This window comes from Schistocerca americana, chromosome 9 (genome assembly GCF_021461395.2).
Source record: "Schistocerca americana isolate TAMUIC-IGC-003095 chromosome 9, iqSchAmer2.1, whole genome shotgun sequence".
NCBI lineage: Eukaryota > Metazoa > Arthropoda > Insecta > Orthoptera > Acrididae > Schistocerca > Schistocerca americana.
This window is the reverse complement of record NC_060127.1, coordinates 53,480,827-53,496,794: the sequence shown is the minus strand read 5'-3', so window position 1 is coordinate 53,496,794 and position 15,968 is coordinate 53,480,827. Positions and strand designations below refer to the sequence as shown.

Sequence of the window (15,968 nt, the reverse complement as noted above, 5' to 3'; positions counted from 1 at the left end):
TGTAAGGGGGGTGGGGCATAACAGTCCACCCAAATTTCTTCAAAAGCTCCTGTGTTAGATGAGCGACGTGGGGTCAGGCGTTGTCATGAAGAAGCACTACTCCTGCCTTCAGCCGTCCTCTCTGGCGATTCTGGATTGCTCGCCAGAGTTTGGTCAATATTTCACAATATCTGTCTGAGTTTATAGTCGTCCCATGTTGCATCAAACTGATATGAAGTACCCCCTTCCGATCCCAAAACACAGTTGCCAAAGCCTTCCCTGCCGACTCGTTTATTTGAATTTCTTTGATGGCGGTGAACCGGAGTGATGCCACTGACAAAATTGTTGTTTTGTTTCAGGGATGTAATGAAATGCCCATGTTTCATATCTCATGATGATAGAGTCCAACAACTTCTCCTTGTTGCCTCCTCCCTCATGTTGTTGAAGAAACTTGCAAGCACAGTCAAAGTGTTGCTCCTTATGTCCACCAGTCAGCATCCGGGGGACCCAGCAAGCACACACCTTGTGATAACCCAACATTTCTGTTAAAGTTCTTTCAATTGTGCTGTGGGAAGCTTCAGGAAAGTGTTCAACAATTTCATGGACAGTGACCCTCCAATCTTTGAGCAGCCCACTGTTGATCTTCTGGACAATCGCATCCAAAACGAGCGGTCTTCCACTCCGATCATTATCGTAAACTTCTGTGCGACCCTCAGCAAAAGCCCTGCACCATTTGCGGATCTGCTGAACAGACACGCATTCTTCACCATACATTTCAGTCAGTTGCTGACGAATCTCCACGGTAACTTCCTTGTGTGGAGAAACCAGAGTACTGCTCAAACCTCGCACTTGTGAGGAGCAATGACAGGACATTTGTACAATCCTCCTGCTTGAATGATTTTTTTAAACTTGGAATTTATAACTTTGGCCTTTCTTTTGCTATCTGCCACTGTCAAACCAGACTGGTCAATGAAAGACAGAACGGAAGCCTTAGACCCATTTAGCAATTTGACACAGGTCCAGAATTTATGGGGTTCTCCGTCATATCTTTAGCCAAGATATGACAATGGTAGCTATTGTATGCCTCATCCATAGATTTTTTTCACACACACACAAGTCTCTGCTAATCTTTGCCTGTCATGATTTGTGTATCCTATTTTGAATGGAGAGTGCAACAGCCTTTGCTCCTCAGCATTTTCTGAATTTCATTATTAAATCAAGATGGGTCTTTTCCATCCCTAATCCACTTAGTAGGCACACACGTGTCCAGAGCATGATGTATAATATGTTTAAACTTTGCCCACAAATCCTCTATGTCCATCATTCTGGAACTAAATGATTGCAGTTGATTGTCTAAGTGAGACACTAACAACTGATTATCTGCTCTTTCCAGCAGAAACACTCTCCTAGCCCTTTTGACTGAATTATTAACTTTTGTTGCCATTACGGCAAGAAGTATCTTTTTCTGATTTTTGCATGTCAGCTATGGCATCTTTTCTGATTAAATAGCATGTATGACATGTGAATCTGTCACAATGTTCTTCCACAGTGAAGATGATCAATGATTGAAACCAATTATGAATAAATATATTGGAAGACAGCACAGTGTCTACCATGCAATTCTCCAAGTAGACAAAAACTGTTTCCCTTTTTCTATTTCTGACCCATTTCAGACAAAAAATCATGTTATTTACCATCTTAATTATGATTTTTGATTACTAGCCTTGTTTCCTGTTATTTTTGATGTGTTAAGACACCTTTGTAACAGGAGTTATGACAATTTTACATACATTTTTATTTGTTTTGTGACAAAACACCAAGTTTCAACCATTATAAAACATGTTATTGCAGCTGTTTGCTCTAATTTGTTTTGTTTTGTGTTTATTTGAAGGATGGCACGCGAATTTCAAACTGTTATTGTCATGAAGGAATTTTATTGTATGTATATGTGGGTGTGGGGGGTTATTTATAAAGCCTTCATTGTGACAAACAGTGCTTTATTGCAAAGTAATGTGTATTCATTTAGGACATTATATACACATGCAACATTTTATGTATCAGATAGGTGACATGTCTCATTAACTACATACATAAACCCATGCAAAATTTGACACATAATTATCACCTATTTATATGTATAGAAATAACTTTAAGCTGAAATTCAAATATTACCATATCATAATAATTTTCAAACAGAACAAAAAAATTCTACTGAAGGTAGCACAAAAAGTGCTGAAACATGTTTGAGAAAAGTAAAACAAATAGTATTTTGCAAAAGGCAAAATATCTCTCCAGTTTTTATCAGCAAGCACAGAAAAACAGAAGAGCATCACCATCCGAAAAGATGATTTTCAGACAAGTGTGCTTACCTGCAGAGCCACCTGCAGCTATCTGCATGGCAGCCTGCTTGAGCAGCTTGGTGCCGTCCGACATCGTGGGCCACTAATGCCAGTGCAGGTCCCGTGTCACTGCCACACACAGGAAGACACGCTCTCTTCAGCTGCCTGGCAGGGAGCCCTGTGGACAGGAGCCTATGTACACAAGCCGCTATAAACAGCTGCTGCATCAGGGAGTGCAGATAACACACTCTGGCTGTGATACCAAAGACCCCCCCAGGAGATAACATGATGTTATGTATCTTCCACTCAATCCAGCTATAAGTGCACACAGAGAAACCCAAAAAACCACAGACACAGAAAAGCTGAAAGTGCTAATAGGTGATAAGTGAGCAAAACTGTCTTACAGTGAACTACTGTGAATCCTGTGACAGCATACATTCACAAACCATTCTTTTTTTCTGTAGGAGACTTGTCAAAAATAAAAATAAAAATTGTTGTTAATAAAGAAAAATAAAAATTAAAATGATAAACTTCAGGGTTGTGGAATGAGTCAGGCTCATTTTTTGTGAGCTCAAATTGTTAAATGGAGCTCAGTTTTCCTTTTTAAAGTATTAACTACAGTGAATGTTACACAGTACTTCGCAAATGAAGTCCTGACTAGGCAAAACAAGAAAAATTATCCAATGTGTATATTCCTTTGATTGTGTGGTTCACAAAATTCTACTTTTCAAACTAAACTGTTAAGCGATTAATGGCATCCATCTTAGATGGAAGGATTCTTACCATCATAACAATAAGCAGGTGGTCTCATAGACAGAATGGGACAACATATCGTCTGGTGTTCCACAAGGGTCAGTAATAGATGCACTCTCATTCTTAACTTACATTAATAATCTTCCAATGAGGTTGAAGAGTGGTTCAAACACTGTAATGTTTGTTAATGATGGAAGCACACTAATCAAGGGCCCAAATTAAACTTAACCAGACACAAATCAGCTGGCAGCTGAACAGGGCTACAAGTGGTTCATAGATAACAGTTTGTATCTTAATCTCACAAAGACATACTCAATTTCAGAAAAGCAAAAATTATCTGCTAGCATCAGAAGTACACACGAGTGGCCATATACTAAATAAAACATGGTCCGCAAACTTTCTTGGGATCCAACCGCTTAGCAAATTAAAACTGAGCCAAAAGACAGGTAGACTAATCAAGAAGTTCAGCTCAACATGTTTTTCTCTTAGAGGTATCTTGCACTGTGTTGACCTAAAGACAAGTCTCTTGATTTATTTTACACTCCACACTATCTTACTGAATTATCTCCTTGGGCAATGAATGCACAAAAAAATAAAAATAAAATAAAATAAAATAAAAATAAAAAATAAAAAAAATTCAGCAGTAACATGCAGTAAGAATATTGTGTAAAGTAGATACGAAACATCTTGCAGCAACCTTCTTATGGAGTTTGGAACTCCAATTCTCATTTCCCAGAACATTTACTTCTGACTGGTATTTTATGCTGATGATAGAAAACAGTTTGAGCAAGACCATGACTGCCACAATCACAATACAAGATACAAAAATAATTTTCATACACTTGGCTCCTTGTCTAGAGTTCAGAGGATTGTTATATATTCTGCTGCAAAGGTCTTACAAAGGTTATCTATATAAAGCAGAGTGTATGTGCGTATGTTCAGGATCTCCTCCCAAATGCCTTGATTGATTTCAACCAAATTTGGCACAAAAACAGCAGGCCTCATGAGTATTAGCACTGTAGGGTTTATAACCTCCTAGCCCCAATAGGAGCAGAGACAGGGCAAAAACGTGTTTCTTTCAGCCCCTGGAATATGGGCTGTCCTGCAGAACAGACATGTTGTTTAGGAACAGTATCAGCATGCCAAATCAACCAGCTCTGCAGGGCAGCCTACATGCCAGGGGCAAAAAATGGTTTACCAGGCACCAATAGATGAGCTGCCCTAAATGACAGGCATGTTGTGGTGCTGTATTGGCCTATTTCATCGACCTGCTTTGCATGGCAGCCTTTATGTCAGGGGCAAATAAATGATTTTCAAGCCCCTGATGTGTAGCCTGCTGTGCATGACAAGCATGTTGTGGGAGTAGTATCAATGTGCCTTAGTGAACTGTATTGCAGGGGATATGTGTGCTGGCACACGTGGCTAGAGAGAGACAGCAGCAGGAGGGGATGGTCAGAGGGAGGGAGGAGGAAGACATGGTGGTGGAGAAAATGGACAAAGAGAGGGGGAGGAGAAGATAAAGAGACAGAGAGAGTGAGGAGGTGGAGATAGACAGATAAGTGAGGAGAAGAAGTGGTGGACACAGAGTGGGGGAGGATGAGGTGTATTCTATGTATGTGTCACAATATCATGAAAGGGAAAGTTGCCACTCACCATATAATGGAGATGCTAAGTTGCAGATAGGCACAACTAAAAGACTGTCACAATACAAGCATTCAGCCAACAAGGCCTTTGTTGAAAAAAGACAACAGTGTGGATTCAGCTGCCAGAGGCTGCAGTCACTTATTTGTGAGTTGTGTGTTTGTGTGTGTGTGTGTGTGTGTGTGTGTGTGTGTGTGTGTGTGTGTGTGTGTGTGATCTGTTTTCGACAAAGGCCTTGTTGGCTGAAAGCTTATAGCCTATTGTGACAGTCTTTTTGTTGTGCCTATCTGCAACTCAGCATCTCCACTATATGGTGAGTGGCAACTTCCCTTTTCATAATACTGTTCCTTTCCATCCTGGATTTTCCATTGTTCAATTCACATGTCTACTTCTATCTACGTCTACATGGATACTCTGCAAATCCCATTTAAGTGCCTAGCAGAGGGTTCATCGAACCACTTTCACAATTCTCTATTATTCCAATCTCGTATAGTGCGCGGAAAGAATGAACACCTACATCTTTCCATACAAGCTCTGATTTCCCTTATTTTATCACGGTGATCGTTCCTCCCTATGTAGGTTGGTGTCAACAAAATATTTTCGCATTTGGAGGAGAAAGTTGGTGATTAGAATTTTGTGAGAAGATTCCATCGCAACGAAAACACCTTTCTTTTGATGATATCCAGCCCAAATCCTGTATCATGTCTGTAACACTCTCTCCCATATTTTGCGATAATACAAAACATGCTACCTTTCTTTGAACTTTTTCGATGTACTCCATCAGTCCTCTATGGTAAGGATCCCACACTGCACAGCAGTATTCTAAAAGAGGACGGACAAGTGTAGTGTAGGCAGTCTCCTTAGTAGGTCTGTTACATTTTCTAAGTGTCCTGCCAATAAAATGCAGTCTTTGGTTAGCCTTCCCCACAACATTTTCTATGTGTTACTTCCAATTTAAGTTATACGTAATTGTAATAGCTAGGTATTTAGTTGAATTTATGGCTTTTAGATTAGACTGATTTATCGTGTAACAAGTTTAATGAGTTCCTTTTAGCACTCATGTGGATGACCTCACATGTTTCATTATTAAGGGTCAACTGCCACTTTTCGCACCATTCAGATATTTTTTCTAAATTATTTTGCAGTTTATTTTGAGCTTCTGATGACTTTATTAGTCGATAAACAACAGCATCATATGTATCAAATGCATGTGTGTAAAGCCATGAGAAGAAGGCTAGTAAACATATAAAAGATACAACCGAGTGATGATTACTGGCACAGCAACATGAAGCCTAAAGTATTGGCTCAAGGTGTACGAAATTTTGAATGAACAATCTTTGTGTGATGATGGCCTTAGTCACTCACTATGAAATGATTTTTCAAAATCGGACCTTACAAAGATGAAACAAAGGATCAATTTTTTTTTGTTGAATCAATGGAAAGATTAAACCATTGGTATATTGCTTCTATAAACATGACATTCAGAGGAAACATTCTTTGTGTGACACAGACACCTGATAAGAAAGAAATTTTTGAAATTCAGTCCCTGTTGTTGTTTGTTGTGGTCTTAGTCCAAAGACTGGTTTGGTGCAGCTCTCAATAACAGTCTATCCTGTGTGCAATTCTATTCATCACTGAATGACTACTGCAATCTACACCCATTTGAATCAGCTTACCGTATTCATCTCTTCATCTTGTCGTACAATTTTCACCCCCCCCCCCCCCCCCCCGCCCCTATACTTCCTTCGAGTACCAAACAGGCAATTCCTTGATGCCTCAGACTGTTTTGATTTGGTTTGATTTTTTATTGGTCCAGTTTTATCGTACAGCACAAATTGTACAATTGATATTGGACAGGTCAAAGATAAGTTACAATTATACATAGTATTAGCAAAATAGTAGGCAAATTAAAAATATGTACCTATTACAATTAATTTTGTTATGTATTCAGAAATTCTCTGACAGAATAGAAACTGTGCTTTATTAGAAATGCCTTTAGTTTAGCTTTAAATATTGGATGAGTAGCATTTTTTATTTCCTCTGTTATCTTATTGTGTACTATTACATCAATGTTAACTATGCTCCTCTGATAGGTGGTTGTTCTGTGATATTTTTGATGTGTATTTGATTTCCCTCTAGTACTATAGTTGTGTACATTTTTATTCTGTAGCAGTTTTCTGTACCTGTTTTCAGGAGGTAGTCCCTAGTGAACAAGATAGTTTCATAAATGAATAAACTTGGAACATTTAGAACACCAAGCTCAGTAAAATGGGATTTATAGGACTCCATTTTTTAAGGCCACAAATTACTCTTAGAGCTCTTTTTTGCATTCTAAAAACCTTTACACTGTGAGTTGAGTATCCCCAGAAGAAAATGGTCCCATATCTGACTAGTGAGCGGAACTGTGCATAGCATGCCTGCAATACTGTTGTTTTGCTTAAAATTCTTAGGCCATAGCACACCGATGATAGTTTTCTAGACAAGTTATTTATATGTGTGTCCCACTTTAAGTCTTGCTGAACCCATAGACCCAAAAAATTCGTGACACTTACATTTTCTAGGGGATCATTTTTTAATTGTGCTTGAATAGACATTTGATTAGCTGGAGGAATTAAATAAAAATCAACACACACAGTTTTTTCAGTACTTATAATGAGTTTGTTTTTTGTGAACCACTCAGAAAGTCTTTTCATAGAACTTTCTGCTGTGGACTGTAAAGTTTCTGGACTGGATGCAGTGAGCAATATGCTGGTGTCATCAGCAAACAGGATAGTTTTTGTGAGACTCATATATTCAACTAAGTCATCCGAATAAATCAACAAGAGTAGTGGACCTAAGATTGAGCCCTGTGGTATGCCATATTTTATTGGTAATTTGCTAGAAAGAAAGGAGTTGTTTCTTGTTTTATTCATTTTGTTGGATTCATACTGAAGTGATACTTACTGCTTGTGGTTTTTCAGGTATGAACACAACCAGCTATGTGCTACACCTTTTACTCCTTTTCTTTCTAATTTTTCAAGCAGAATGTTATGGTCCAGGACGTCAAAGGCTTTTCATAGATCTAGAAAAATACCTGCAAGTAATGTCATACATTTCTTTTCTCTCCAGTTTGATTCAGTGTTTCCTCATTAGTTAGCTGACCTACTCAACTAATTTTCAGCATTTTTTTTTTTTTTTCAAAAAGACTTCTTAACACTTAAGTTTATGTTCCATGTTGTCAAATTACTCTTTTTCAAAAATTCTTTCCTTGCTATAGCCAGTCAGCATTTTACATCCTCTCCATTTTGGCCATCCTAGTGTCTCATGTCCTAATCTAATCTCTCAGCACTGCTTGATTTACTTCGACTACATTTCATTACTCTCATTTTGATTTTGTTGATGCTCATAACTTCTTTTAAAAGCAATGTTCATTCCAGTCAACAGCTCTTCCAAGTTCTTTGCTGTCTCTGATAGAATTATAATGTCATCAGCAAACTTCAAAATTTTTATTTCTTCTCTCTGAGCTTTAATTTCTTGTCTAAATATTTCTTTTGTTTCCTTTACTGCTTGCCCAATGTACAGATAGAATAACACTGGGGATAAGCTACAATCATGTCTCACTCTCTTCTCAAGTGCTGTTTTCCTCTTAAGTCCTTCGACACTATTAACAGTTAATTTTTGTAAACATAATTGGAAAAACAGTGACCTGAAATAAATATTTTTGTGTTCAAGAGTGCTTTAATTTAAAAAAATCTTATATCTGTTGTCCAGTTTCTGTATGAGCCACATATATCTTTCTCTTCACTGTATTTTATTCCTGCTACTCTCAGAGCTACAAAGAGTGTGTTCCAGTCAACATTGCCAAAAGCATTGTCTAAGTCTACAAATGGTATAACCAGTGGTTTGCCTTTCCTTGATCTGTATTCCAAGTGAAGTGCTAGGATCAGTATTGCCTCGCGTGTTCCTACATTTGTCTGGACTCAAACTGATCTTCCCTAAGGTCAGATTCTACAAGATTTCCATTCTTCTGTAAATAACTCTTGTCAGTATTTAAACCATAACTTATTAAACTGGAGGTTTGGTAGTAGTCACACATGTCAGCATCTGCCTTCTTTGAAATTATTATATTCTTCCTGAAGTCAGATGGTATTTTGCCTATCTCTTACAGGGTAGTCCAAGATTCAGGGATATGAGTACTTGCTCAATAGGAGAGATGTGTTTCACAGTAGCAAAGACAAACAAGTGCTCAGAGCTCTTCAGGTATGCGTTTTAGAGCCCATGTTTACTAGACTGTTTTGCTTTGAATGGCCGTCCCTCTCATGTTCCAGAATATTGATCATTCTTTCCAGGACACCTGGAATATGTTGCAGGCAAAACAGGTTTGTCATGGCTGCCTCTGACAAAGATCTCGATAATTTTGCACAAATGTTGGTCTATGCCAGGGCACTTTTTCCTACTTAGGTCTGTAGCACTTAATCAGATTCTTCTCGCAGTATCATATCCCCCATCTGATCTTATTCTACTTTCTCTTCTCTTGCTACAATACTGTCTAAAGTTTCATGCCCTTATATAGAAACTCTTCTTCCAAGTTTTCTCCTTTCCTCCATACTTGCTTGCTGTCTGGGCTCTTCATATTCATACAGTTGCTTCTTTTTCCTCTGAAGGTCTCTTTATTCTTCATATAAGCTTTAGCTATCTTTCCCCTAATTATACATGCTTCCACAGCCTTGCATTTGTTCTCTATCCATTCCTGTTTAGCCATTTTGCTCTTCCTGCTGATCACAGTTTTTACACATCTGTATTCTGTTCTACCTGCTTCATTTTTGTATTTTCTCCTTTCATTAATTAAATCCCTACTGTGGTGAAATGGTAGTTAGAAAGTTGCTAATCTACCAACAGCAAAAGAGAGGATATGCAAAAATAACTATCAATTTCCTCTCTCCTTCCCCAAGAAAGTATCGCCTGCCATACATAATAAATGTTTTCTCAAAATTTCAAGTTTCTAAGACCAAAGCAAGGTCCTACCTAAACATAAATTATCCAGTTGGGAATCCCTATCAATTCAAAATAAAATTAAGAAAATACCTTAGTTGATACATCTTATACATATATATGCTCAATATTTAACAACTGAAAATTCCTGTTAGTTACATGGTGAGCAGCAACATTCATTGTAAAGCAGCATGGCAAGTAGCACTGTCTTGTAAACAGGTCTCTGTTTCTGAGATTTGCTTGTCTTTTGTTGATGTTCCATATCCCTGAAGTTCCTCTTCATTGGTGGGATCTATGGAACATGATGAACGAATGAATAAATCATTTGCCCCCTCCCAGTCTTCTTTCTTTGACCTCTTGTCTGCTCACTATCCCTTCTATATACAATTTACTATAGATTCTTTTCTCATAAAATGTTCCAAGAAATTTCGTTTTGTTTCCTTTCTTGTAGCAACCTGTTGTCAATCTTTTACCATAATATAATATTACTCTCTGACTGGGTACAGTTTTTAGTTAACTGTAAAATATCTGCTCATAATACCATAAAATACAAGTAACTTTCATACCATTTTCCAAATGAATTTTCCCAGATCTTATTGTAAAAAAAAAAAAAAAAGATGGAAGAGGACCAATAATGTCCTGTACAATACTATTTGTTGTTAGTATTTACTTTTCCTCGTTCACCAATTTTCATGCCACATAATTTATATCTTTCCTCATTCATTTTCTCTCTTTCTACCAAGAGACACATCTTATGAAATTTTTGAAATGCCTCTATTTATGCCTTTGTGGTTTTTATGTTACAGTTCTGCATTAAGCTTTAATTCTTACAAAACATGTCACTAATCTATTCCACAACACCTTGTCAAAGAAGCTACAGAAAATTTATTTTTTTCTATAACAGCTTTTTTTTAACTTTGTGGCATTCTGCTTCATTGCTACCAAGCAAAAGTGGGATGCAATGCTCACAAATGTCAGGGCTATAAAAGAAGGATATTTTGACATGGAACAGGTGACATTTGTCACAATAGAGGAATTGTTCTTGGCTGCTTTCCTCAGTTGTTCATGCTTCCTCAGATATGAAGAGTATGTCTGAATACCAGAGATGCCTAAAAGATTGTTAACAAAGATACAATCTAAAATTAATGTTCAATAAGTTCTAACGTATTTTATTAAGCCACAGTATTCTTGTGTTCTATATGTTCCAGATTCTACAATTATTTAGGGAGTTATCTCAATGTTGTTCTTTTGTAGCTATAGAGGCTTTCAGTGCAGCAAACTGTTCTCTTGTTCAGCATCAATGATCTGTGACAGTACCATTAGGATCAAATGTCCCTTTTAGCTGAGTCATGTCACACTTTTAACTTAGTAACAATCAATCTCAATTTTGGATGTGACATATTAATCTGACAGGTTGAAGGGAATTCACAAGAAATGCTGATTTCCAGCTATAAGGGATTTGAAAAATATTTTTCTTATTCACTTACTCAACATTGTTTTATCTAAATAAAGGACTATTGAAATTTGGAAAAGCACATAAAATTACGGGCTTACCGAGAGACAATATGAAATTTGCCATATATAAGGGACAGTTGCATGAAAATGAGACAGAAGGAAAAAAGTGAGTAAACTGTTTATTATTTTAATAGTAATTGCCATAAATGTTAATACACTTATCCCACTGTGAGACAAGAAGGTCAGTGCTCTCACAGAAAATTTTTTGTGGTTGCTATGAAACCAAGATTGTACCGAGGTATGTACTGCTTCATCTGAAGCATATCAATGGCCACAAATGTCTTTCTTCAGGGCCCCAAAAGTACGGAAGTCACATGGGGAGGGATCGTGGTTGTTTAGAGAATGTGTAAGGGCTTCACAGCAAAATGTCTGCAGCATACTTGAAACAACATCGCAACACGTGGGGCCCTCCTATAACATTTGCAAGTTGTGGAAATAAATACTGTGGGCACCCATCTGTATGAGCCCAGATTTCTGGAAGTTGAGCACTGTGGTCATTAGATGAGATAAATGTTGGAGAAACTAGCATGTTCCTTCACTCATTCTGGAATATGGGCTCACTGTTTAGAGTAAGGCCCCCTGCTATGCATAATGTCGTGTAATGTTTACCACAGCAGTTCACTGAGCAATTCCATGACACTCTCATTCTGGCTAAAGAAACCTGTGACAAATCATGCAGCTCTTCTTTCGATCACTTTTCACTCTATTGCTTTAACCCAGTTCAGCAAGAGTCCCACACTGATGAAAAAACTCAAAAATTGATCAAACACGTGTTCTAAATTAAGCAACCTCTTTCATATGTGAATTAAGCATAATGGGATGTACTTGAACTAAATTGAGTAAAGTAGAGAGAAATAAATTTGAAATGAGACCTCAAAAGCAGGAGATGAGTTTTTTTTATTTATTAACTGATGGTGATCAAAATAGAGAGGATAAAAAATGATGGCTGGCAAGAACAAGGAAATCCTTTCTGAAAAAGAGTAACTCATTAAAAGTCCAATACAAATTTGAGTGTTAGGGAGGCTTTTCTGATTATTTGTCTGGAGTGTAACCTTGTAAAGAAAGAAACATGAACAACAAGCAGTTCACATGACCAGAGAATAGAAGCTTTCGAAATGTTGTGATGCAGAAGAACACTGAAGATCAGGTATTGAATCAAATTAGGGAAAAAAGAAACTAAAGGTACAAATTGACTAAAAGAGGGTATCAGTCAACAGGCCAAATCCTGAGGCATCAAGAACTCATCAATTTAGTAATGTAGGGAAGTAAGGCACATTAAACCAGTCATCCACTGAGCATTGGTGTCACTCTTTACACCACCTCAAGCAATGCTTGGTAGTGATGGCAGCCATGTGGCTTAGGAGTAGCTACTCAATCGTTGTACCTCATTCTTTATTACTCCCTACACACAGTCATTGTACTACATGGACTCCTGGTAGCACTTTGGAATTTACAAATGATTTCTTCCACTGATTTTGTGTGATGTTTCACAACCTCCTACCACAATGCTCAATGGTCCTTATTCATCAGTAGATGATATCTACTGGGCCTCAGTTTAGCTGTAGTTGTTCCTTTGTGTTTCCACTTCAGTCACATCACCAACAGTTGACTTGAGAAGCTTTTTAATGGCTGAAATGTCCCTGATGGATCTGTTACTCAGGTGAGAGCTGATGACTAGTCCATGTTCAAAGTCACTGAGGTCTCCTGACCAAGCCATTCTGCTCTCACTGCCTCTCTACCAACAACACATTACTCCCCATTCCTTTTGTATGGTGGGTCTGACTCTCATGACATTTAGTAGCGAATTCCACATCACATAAGAGCATAGGGATCCTTTTGATCAGATAGTGTATGCGGATGGGAGAAAGATAGGAAGTTAAAGGAAGGAAGTTAAAGGACCAGGTCCTAAAAGCAAATTCTGTTAAATATGTTTCCAAAATGTCAGTTCCCTGACTACACACATGAAGAAAATTTGTGCTGTACAGTTAATGCTCTAAACAGCTGTACTCGCAGGTGTTCGTTATGCTGAATATATGTTGGCCAATAATTTTACAGAAAGTGATTATGAGAGTCAATTAGTTGTTGAATCTTGCAAGAAAATAATGTAGTTTTGTCATATACATCGATTGCTAATATTATATAATTTATGGTTTTTTATCCCATTTTTCTGTTGTTTCTTCATTCAGAAAGACTGATTTAATGCAACTCTCCATGCCAGTCTGTCCTGTGTAGCCCTGCTCATCTGTGCACATCTACTGCAGCCACATCAATTTGAGCTTCCTTACTGTAGTCAAACCTTGGTCCCCTCTACAACTTTAGCCCCTCACACTTCCCTCAATCACCAAACTTGATGCATGAGGATGTATCCCATCAACCGATCCCATCTTTTAGTCAAGTTTTGCCATAAAATTCTTTTTCTCCCTCATTCATTTCAGTACCTCCTCATTAGTTATCTGATGTACGTATTACATCCTCAACAGTGTTCTTTAGCACCACATTCAAAAGCTTCTATTCTCTTCTTGTCTGAACTTTTATCATCCATTTTTGAATTCTGCACAATGGCACACTCCAGACAAATACCTTTGCAAAAAGAGTTTCCAATGTTTTAAATTATACTGAATGTTAAAAAATTCTGTTTTTCAGAAATTTTTCTACTTAATTAACAATGCTCATCTACTGCTTTTAGTGTCCCATTTTTCAATCTGATTCATTCAGCATCATTTGATTTGATTCAGCTACATCCATTACCCTTGTTTTACTTTTATTGATGTTCATCTTATAAACTCTTTTCAAGGCAGTGTCCACACCATTCAATATGTTCTTCAAAGTAGTTTGCTGCCACTAACAGAATTATGATGTCATCAAAAAACCTCAAAATTTTAATTTCTTCACCCTGAACTGTAATTCCCTTTCCAAATGCCTCCTTTGTGTCCTTTGCTGTTCATGCAATGTACAGACTGAATGAAATTTGGGGTTAGGCTACAACCTCTCCCATTCCCTTCTCAACCATTGCTTTCCTTTAACTTCTTTCAACAGCTACAACTGCAGTCTGGTTTGTGTGCAACCTCCAGATAACTTGACACTTCCTGTATTTTATCCCTGCTATCTATAGCATTTTAAAAAGAGTATTCCAGTCAACATAGTAAAAAGTTTTCTTCAAATCTACAAATGCTATAATTCTGTTCTCGTATACTGTATGGATTTCTTCTTCTTCTTAGTTTCACCCTCTTTGGAGCATGGTGAATCAATCATTTCTTTGTTTGTTGTTCCTCCCTGTGAGCTCAGTATTTCTTCATTATCTCTGACCTTTGTACCTCCTCTTCTAAGATGGTGGGTTTCGATTTTATTTTAAATTTGTCTTGGAACCTTGTATTTTGTTCTATAGTACTTACCTGAGCTGTTCTATTGAATAATGAATTTTCTGTAATTTTTAATTTTCTTAGCTTTGTAGAAGAAATAAAAGATTCATTTACCTCATCTATGAGAGTCCATTCTGAGGAGATGTCCACAAATATTTAGTCTCGTTTTTGTATAGTATCTGAGGGTTTTCCAATTTCTTTCTATTGTCTCATTCTTGGTGTATAATATTTCATTACCCTGACAATTTTCTCCTATGATCTTTCTTAAAAATTTTCTTTCTTTTATTTCTAATTGTTCTATGTGGCCTATGCTATTTGTGGTTGGGGTTTCTGCTACATACTGCTTCTGGCTCGATTACCGTTTTGTAAAGCTTAATTCTGGACCTTTCTGTTACATTCCAACTAATCCATTCCCCCAGGTATTTAAATTCTTTTACTATTTCGAGAGATTAGAGCCCACACAGAAGCATACCGACAATCCTTCTTTCCACGAACAATACGAGACTGGAATAGAAGGAAGAACCGATAGAGGTACTCAGGGTACCCTCCGCCACACACCGTCAGGTGACTTGCGGAGTATGGATGTAGATGTAGAATTTTAGGTATTTACTTGGCTGTTTGTTGTTTGCATGATTTTAGCGTTTTCAAAGGAAATTTAAGACCTATTTTACCTGCTTGTTTCTCTAGTTTGAGTATTTGTTCCTTTGCTTCCTCCTTTGTTACAGCAAACATGGCAAGATCAGCAAAGGCAATGCAGTTGAGTTTGAGATTATTATTTTTGTAACCCAGTCTTTTTCCACACTTTATAGTTTTGTTCCATTCTATGATTAGCTTTTTAAGTGCATAATTAAACAATAATGGAGAAAGACCATCCCCTTGTATTTCTCCTGTTTTTATTTGAGATAGATCTGACACTTCATCCATGAATTCAACTTTTGAAAACATATTTGTAATAGTGGCTTTTTTCTTCTTCTTTCATTTCACCCTCTTTGTGCTACACTGGATCAATCTTTTTTTGTGCGTTGTTCTTTTCTTAGGGCCCAGTATTTCTTCGTTCTTTCTGATCTTCTTTTCCTCTCTTCTTCCGAGATGAAGGGTTTGGACTTTCGTGTAGATTTGTCTTGGAACCTTATGTTTTCATCTTTAGTAATTAATTTAGCTGTTCGATCAATAAGCGAATTTTCTGAAATCCTTAATTCTACTAGGTCTTTCTCAGTTTCTTCAAACCAGTTGGGTTTTGTTTTGCACTTACGGAAAAAGTCAAAGATTTGTTTAGTTAATCTGTTGGAATTCATTCTGAGAAGATGACCACAAAAATTTATTCTCCTTTTTCACATAGTATCTGAAAGTTTTTCAATTTTCCTGTAGAGCATTTCATTTTTGATGTATACAATCTTATTGTCTTGAAATT

The 15,968-nt window shown here is 37.3% G+C and overlaps 1 protein-coding gene across 1 annotated transcript in view; it reads right to left on the bottom strand.

Annotated features, from left to right (window-relative positions):
* LOC124551033 (mitochondrial 2-oxodicarboxylate carrier) overlaps positions 1–15,968 on the bottom strand; it is a 74,950-nt gene that overhangs the window by 46,793 nt on the left and 12,189 nt on the right. Inside the window, exon 2 of the mRNA XM_047125888.1 lies at positions 2,349–2,496. Within this exon, the coding sequence (XP_046981844.1) occupies positions 2,349–2,412 (64 nt within the window). The 5' untranslated portion in view covers positions 2,413–2,496. The remainder of the gene's footprint in view (positions 1–2,348; positions 2,497–15,968) is intronic.